The sequence below is a fragment of the Ranitomeya imitator genome, chromosome 1 (genome assembly GCF_032444005.1).
Source record: "Ranitomeya imitator isolate aRanImi1 chromosome 1, aRanImi1.pri, whole genome shotgun sequence".
Classification (NCBI taxonomy): Eukaryota; Metazoa; Chordata; class Amphibia; order Anura; family Dendrobatidae; genus Ranitomeya; species Ranitomeya imitator.
The window spans coordinates 1,101,845,566-1,101,853,061 of NC_091282.1; the positions used below are offsets into that span (position 1 = coordinate 1,101,845,566).

The window sequence follows — 7,496 nt, forward strand, 5'->3', positions numbered from 1 at the left end:
AAGACCACCACCGCACGGCACATAAGGAGACCACCACCACCGCACAGCACATAAGGAGACCACCACCGCACAGCACATAAGGAGCCCACCACCACCGCACGGCACATAAGGAGCCCACCACCACCGCACCACACATAAGGAGACCACCACCACGGTACATAAGGAGACCACCACCGCACAGCACATAAGGAGACGACCACCACACAGCACATAAGGAGACCACCACCACCGCACCACACATAAGGAGACCACCACCACCGCACCACACATAAGGAGACCACCACCACCACACGGTACATAAGGAGACCACCACCACACGGCACATATGGAGACCACCACCGCACAGCACATAAGGAGACGACCACCACACAGCAGACTACTGCAGCCGATACCGAGGCAGGTGACTGAAGTCCTAACACTCAGTACTTGCAGGTCATGTGATCCAAATCACGTGACACGACTGACGCGTTGAGAACCGTTTCCTATTCGCACTTCAGTAGGGAATAGGGACAAGACACAACATTGTTTCCTCAGAAGTGACGAGCTGCAGAAATGCTGCCGGTCACCGTGAGTGTATGAGGCGTTGGCAGACGATGCACAGCACTGGAGCGGAACACGGCACAGCGCTCTAAGAACAACTCCGATCATGACTGAGTTAAACCCATGGGCGTGACCTAACCACAGTCTGACTCCGCCCATAGAGCCGACACGTCCCCCGTGCGGCCACGCAGCCAATCAGCAACAAGTAAAGGAAATGCGGGAAAATCTAAACACAAGAAAAGCAAGAAAAAAATGGGCGTCCTGCCTTATAAGGGAAGGAACGCGCATGCGCAGAACGTCACCTCGGGCCGCCGGGTTCCAAATTGGAATGCGGCCCCAGAGATAGAGCGGAGGACGGAGGAGACAGAGGCAGCAGCCGCCGCCACACTACTCCGCCCCAGTCAGCGGCCGAATGCGCCGCATGCTCTGAGCTCGGGAGATGTTAGGGCAGCAGCAGCCGTTCTACTGCTCGCACGGCGGGAGCGGCGGGGCGGAGGAGAGTCAGCTGGTCACCTACGTGGAGGACTATCTGGAATGCATCGAGTCTCTGCCCCTGGAGATCCAGCGGAGCGTCACCGTGCTGCGGGAGATCGACACCAAGTACCGAGGTGAGGAGCCCACCCACACGTGGCCGGGGACCCCGCGGAGATGCGCCCTCCCGCACCGTGTGCACGGCGCCCCACTGCAGCCATATTGGAAGCACAAAGTGATGTGGTGACTGCACGAGTTGTGCGCACACTACAAGTGCCAGCGCGCAGCCTGCGTATACTCGCTCTGCATGTGGCGACTCTGGGACTTGTAGTTCTCTAATGACCGGAGTTGAGCCTGTCAGTTGTATGTACCTGACGTGGGGCGCATAGGAGAGCTGAGGCGCTTTATTGTACAGGCAGCAGCTGTGGCGGAGTGTGACCCGTGCGTTACCCCATGTGTTACAGTGTGTCAGCTCGTGTGCACAGTGTAATCCCCGTGTACTGACTGACAGTGAGCGTCACTTCCGGGGGCAGCCTCTTATCATCTTATCAGGAACGCGACAGGCCACGCCCACTGTGGGTGGAGCTGCCCCTCTGTTTGCGTCTGTAGTAAGGGGGGCGGGCGGTGACATTAGTGCGGGTCCGCCTAGTGAGAGCACGCCTATAGGGCGGTCCGCATACCTGTGTCATCACGTCATGGGGTAACAGTACAGGGCTGCCGGCAGAGGGCGCCCTGGAGACCTTCAGGGGGGAGGGGCTGGCCTCACTGGCTGCTCTGTGGCCTCTGCCTCCCTGCTCCCTCCTTATAGACCAGCTAGTAAACATGGAGAACTCTGCTGTAAAGGGAACCTGTCACCTATCTAACCTGTTATTGTGGCCATACAGACTGCGGAGGACAGTCCTCACTGTGGGGCTGATATATCATCCTTTATCACTTTATATAAGGACCTCTTCCAGGCTGCAGGGCGGATGGTGTCTGGAGATAACTCTGCCCCCAGAGATTATCTTCCATGTAGGGGGTATTACCAGTGTGATGTGTCATGGCCGCTCTCCTGATAACTGACATCTGCAGGTTCCTCTCAGCTTCCAGGGCTGTAATATTACAGTACAGCAGAGCTCTGTGGTTCCTTGTCTCTGGGAACGCCTCCTTCATGTTAAATAATCTCTGAGGGCAGAGTTCTCTCCAGGCACCATCCGCCCCGGAGCCTGGAAGAGGTCCCTGATATAAAGTGATAAAAGATGATTTCTCATCCCCACCATGGCTGATATAAGACATAATAAAGGCATCGCTCTCCTGAGCAGTCCATAATCTGGGCATACAGGTTAATGGGTCACTTGTGACAGATTCCCTCTTGGGTTTTTTTTTTTTTATCAAAGAGCACAAAAGCCATCAAAACATGTAAAGGTGTGTAGCTTAAAGGGAACCTGTCAGCAGGATTGTGCACAGTAACCTACAGACACTGCCAGGTCGGCACTGTAATGCTATGTGCAATTGGCATGCGGTTTCCCACTAACTGCTAGCGTTTTACAAACGATCTGTAGCATCACTTGGAAAACTGATTGGCAAGTGTGACCAACCTGTCATAGTGTCTGGCAAGTGTGACCAACCTGTCATAGTGTCTGGCAAGTGTGACCAACCTGTCATAGTGTCTGGCAAGTGTGACCAACCTGTCATAGTGTCTGGCAAGTGTGACCAACCTGTCATAGTGTCTGGCAAGTGTGACCAACCTGTCATAGTGTCTGGCAAGTGTGACCAACCTGTCAGTGTCTGGCAAGTGTGACCAACTTTTTACTATTGATGCTGCCTATACAGCATCAATAGTAAAAAATCTAATGTTTAAAAATAATTAAAAAATGGTGATATTCTCACCTTCCGGCAGTCTGCCCGCTCCTCACGATGCTCCCGTTCCCAATAATGCATTGTGACAATGACCCCCAGATGACGTAGCATCACGCGAGGCCGCACGTCATCACAGGTCAATGCCGCAAGGCATTACTGGGACCGGAGCATCAGGAGGAGTGGGAAGGCTGCCGGAAGGTGAGAATATCGCCATTTTTATTTATTTTTTTTACAGGTATATGGTTCCCAGGGCCTGGAGGAGAGTTTCCTCTCCTCCACCCTGGGTACCAACCGCACATAATCCACTTACTTCCCGCATGGCGGGCACAGCCACATGTGGAAAGTAAGCGGATCAATGCATTCCTAGGTGTGCAGAATCCCAGCAATTCCGCACAAAGTATGAACATGCTACGTTTTTTTCCGGAATGCGATTCCGCCGCGGAAAAAAACGCAGCATGTGCACAAAAATTGCGGATTGCATTCTAATAATAGGATGCTTAATGTATGCAGGGTTTTTTTTCGCATTTTTATAGCGAAAAATCTTGAACGTGTGTACACAGCCTTATACTGATTAAAATGATTCCTTGGTTGGTGAAAAACAACCATACGACAGATAACACCTTCATGACCTTGGTATTGTCCGTGTTCGTTTTTCGCTCCCCTCCTTCCCAGAGCCATAACTTTTTTATTTTTCCATCAATATGGCCATGTGAAGGCTTATTTTTTGCGGGACGAGTTGTACTTTTGAACGACATCATTAGATTTACCATGTCGTGTACTAGAAAACAGGGAAAAAAAATTCCAAGTGCGGTGAAATTGCAAAAAAAAAGTGCAATCCCAGACTTGTTTCTTGTTTGGCTTTTTTGCTAGGTTCACTAAATGCTAAAACTGACCTGCCATTATGATTCTCCAGGTCATTGCGAGTTCACAGACACCTAACATGACTAGGTTACGTTTTATTTAAGTAGTGAAAAAAAATTCCAAACTTTGCTTAAAAAAAAAAAAAATTCCGCCATTTTTCGTGACCTGGGGTTGGTTGAGGGCTTATTTTTTGCGTGCCGAGCTGGCGTTTTTATTGATACCACTTTTGTGCAGATACATTCTTTTGATCGCCCGTTATTGCATTTTAATGCAATGACGCGGCGACCAAAAAAAACGTAATTCTGGCGTTTCTAATTTTTTTCTCGCTACGCCGTTTAGTGATCAGGCTAATGCTTTTTTTTATTGATCGGGCGATTCTGAATGCGGCGAGTAGGTTTGAATTTTTTTTTTTTTTTTTTAAATTTTGAATGGGGTGAAAGGGGGGTGATTTAAACTTTTATATTTTTTTTTAATTTTTTTTTTTTTTACTTTTGCCATGCTTCAATAGCCTTCATGGGAGGCTAGAAGCTGGCACAACTCGATCGGCTCAGCTACATAGCAGCGATCTGATGATCGCTGCTATGCAGCAGAATTGCAGGTGTGCTGTGAGCGCCGACCACAGGGTGGCGCTCACCGCAAGTGGGGATCAGTAACCAGAGGTCCTTGGACCTCTATAGTTACAATGCAGAAGCATCGCTGACCCCCGATCATGTGACGGGGGTCAGCGATGCGCTCATTTCCGGCCGCGCAGCTGAAAGCGGTAGTTAAATGCTACTGTCTGCGTTTGACAGCGGCATTTAACTAGTTAATAGCGGCGGGTGAATCGCAACTTCACCCGCCGCTATTGCGGGCACATGTCAGCTGTTCAAAACAGCTGACATGTCCCAGCTTTGGTGCGGGCTCACCGCCAGAGCCCTGCCTCAAAGCAGGGGATCTGACCTCGGACGTACTATCCCATCTGAGGTCAGAAAGGGGTTAATCTTTTTTTTTTTTTTTTGTATTAGGTTTGAGTTAATGACATGCTCGTGCTCCGGGGCGGACTGTGGGGGCTTCAGGTGATGCTCTGCTTACATATTCATCTGTATGGCTTCTGTCAGGTCACTGACCTGCCCCCTAGTTCCATATTTTGAAGAAAAAAGACTTTCCGCATGCACCTACATTGCAGCATGACCACATGTAAAATTTGCATATAATTCAGTTACTTGGTGTTATACATCTTTTCACTTAAAAAAAAAAAAAAGCCTCCTCCAAGATGGCAGCGCTTGTGCAGTAGCAACTATCGGCAATTGCCGATTAAATGCTGCTGTGTAGACGCCAGCGGCTCCATCTAGAGAAAAAAATTAAAACGATCTCTTCTAAGATGGCGCTGGGCATGCCAATAGATGCTACTGCGCTGGCAGCACAGTCCTTCAGGTGGCAATTTATTTATTTATTTTTTTTAATGAATTTATAGCACCAGTTAACTGAATTATATGCACATTTTACACGCGGATCGTGCTGCTGTGTTGTTGGTAGATACACACGTACGTACGTGTGAGGGATCGGTGACCTATCAGCAGGCTGCATTATGAATACCTAATCAGGGCACCACATGAAGACCCCCCCCATAGGCCGCCCCGGAGCACGAGCATGTCATTAACTCAAACCTGAAAATGGAGACTAACTAACCACAAGACAGATTTCTTCACCAGGTATCCTTTTAATCAGTAGAACGGTGTGAACCTGACAGTGTCCGTAGGTTACTGAGCACAATCCTGCTGATGGGTTCCCTTTAATGTTTACAGCAGGGTTCACATTCATAATTTGCATTGTGACCCATCGTGTCTGTATATTTTACTCACTCATATAGCACCATTAATTCCCCAGCATTTTACAGACATTCTCATCACTGACCCCGTTGGGGCTCACTATGTACTTTTCTCGATCAGTATGTCTGGAGTGTGAGAGGAAACCCAAGCGAACATACAGACTCCTTGCAGATGTTGTTGTCCATTGTGGGATTTCATCCCGGGGCTGCAGTTCTAGGCACTGAGCCGCCATGTATATGTTTGTATATTGGCCACTTAGTGTATTTGTGCACCCATGTTAATTTTAGACTAAAGGTATGCAAGACTTCTTCCCTTAGCAACGTTCTGTTGTAGTTGTGTGTGTACAGTGGAAGAATGAGGCACGAGATCCCTTTTAATCAGACATCACTCATTTGCCCATGGTGGTGATGCCCTGCTGCTGTGTACGGGGGAGATATTGGCAGCACTAGACTAGTCCTGGAGATGAAACGTCCTGAGTCGCTGACATATTGAACGCTGCGGGATAAGGGGTCATTGCTGGGACTTACAAATGCTGCAATGTGTGTATATGCGCCTTATTGGAGCAAAGGAATGGCTTGTATAATGCTGCAGTGAGCTGTAACTTATGCTGTTTTCTCTCTACAGACGCGCTGAGGGAGGTAGATGAGGTCTACGAGAAGCATTTAAATGAGGGTGATCCCCACCAGAAGAAGCGCCTGCTGCAGCAGCTCCAGAGAGCGCTGATTGTCACCCAGGAGCTGGGCGATGATAAGATACAGTTGGTCACACAGGTGTTTGAGTTAGTCGAAAATAGGACCAAGCAGATTGATGCCCATTGCAAGGGATACTTTGACCCAGACGAAAATGAAAAATCAACAGAAAAGATAAAGGTTGACTCCAATCCGGCAGAGCGCACCACTCGGAGACCTCGCCGACAGCGCAATAGTGAGAGCAGGGACTTGTGTCATATGGTCAATGGGACAGATGACCTTGATGATCCGCCTAAAGAGAAGAAGCAGAAGTCTTCCAAGAAGAAGAAGCGAACTAAACACAAGCAGGAAAGGGATGTGTCTCCTATTCCCTTTGCCATTGATCCCAACGAGCCAACGTACTGCTTGTGTAACCAAGTGTCCTACGGAGAGATGATCGGATGCGACAATGAAGAATGCGCCATAGAGTGGTTCCATTTCTCCTGTGTCGGACTCACTTACAAACCAAAGGGCAAATGGTACTGTCCTGACTGCAGAGGGGACACTGAGAAGACAATGAGCAAAAATTCTGAAAAAACAAAAAGAGACAGAAGGTCCAGATAGCGCAGGGGATTTTTTTTTTTTCTGGTATAGTCTCTTCCTTGCTTGTGGTTTGATTTGTTTTTTTGTTTTTTTTTTTAAGGTAACATGGACACATTTTTACTAGTATATTAAAAGCTGTTTGGCTTGTAATATATATATATATAATTTTTTTTTTTTTTTTTTTTTTTTGTTCTCGCTGACTGTTTTGTAGACTGCCCCCAGAAGGCTGAGATCTGGAGAACAGTTTAGTCCTGTGCTGTTGGAGTCACCCGGAGTGTGGGCTCTAAAGAGTAGTAAGCATTGCTTGTAATCGAGAAAGCACACATCCCGTCAGGACCGTCTCCTTCGTGCTTGATTTACAGGCAGTGGATTTCTATAGCTGTAAATAGCAGAGACACTATGTACATTTATACTCCTGGAACTTTGTACATAAAGATCTTTCTTATGGTTTTACCGTCCAGCAATTATTCACTTTCTGTAAATGTAACACATTCTTTGACTGACATGCATGTCGTCACCGAAGAGAGGAGACCTCAGTGTTGTGCAAAATTGCTGGATAGTGTGATATCACTCTAGGTGTGGAGCTTTTCTATGGAGATGCTTCCATGGCCTCGTTCACACAGGAGTTACTCCTCAGCCTCTCCCCACTGAGTGATGGCTTCAATCAGGAGACCGCTAGTCATCTCTCCCAGGAGGGAGGCTGGGA

General features: G+C 48.3%; 1 protein-coding gene across 1 annotated transcript; it reads left to right on the forward strand.

Moving 5' to 3' along the window:
* Positions 1-847: 847 nt before the first annotated feature.
* Positions 848-7,240, forward strand: ING2 (inhibitor of growth family member 2). The gene is made up of 2 exons (XM_069744282.1): positions 848-1,148; positions 6,144-7,240. The coding sequence occupies exons 1-2, from the start codon at positions 980-982 to the stop codon at positions 6,809-6,811; spliced, it is 837 nt and encodes a 278-aa protein (XP_069600383.1). The 5' UTR covers positions 848-979; the 3' UTR covers positions 6,812-7,240.
* Positions 7,241-7,496: the final 256 nt, after the last annotated feature.

Excerpts from the sequence above, each read along its gene's own strand:
- ING2 (XM_069744282.1), top strand. The coding sequence starts at position 980 with ATGTTAGGGCAGCAGCAGCCGTTCTACTGCTCGCACGGCGGGAGCGGC. Across the intron at positions 1,149-6,143 it reads GATCGACACCAAGTACCGAG|ACGCGCTGAGGGAGGTAGAT; the intron begins GTGAGGAGCCCA and ends TTCTCTCTACAG.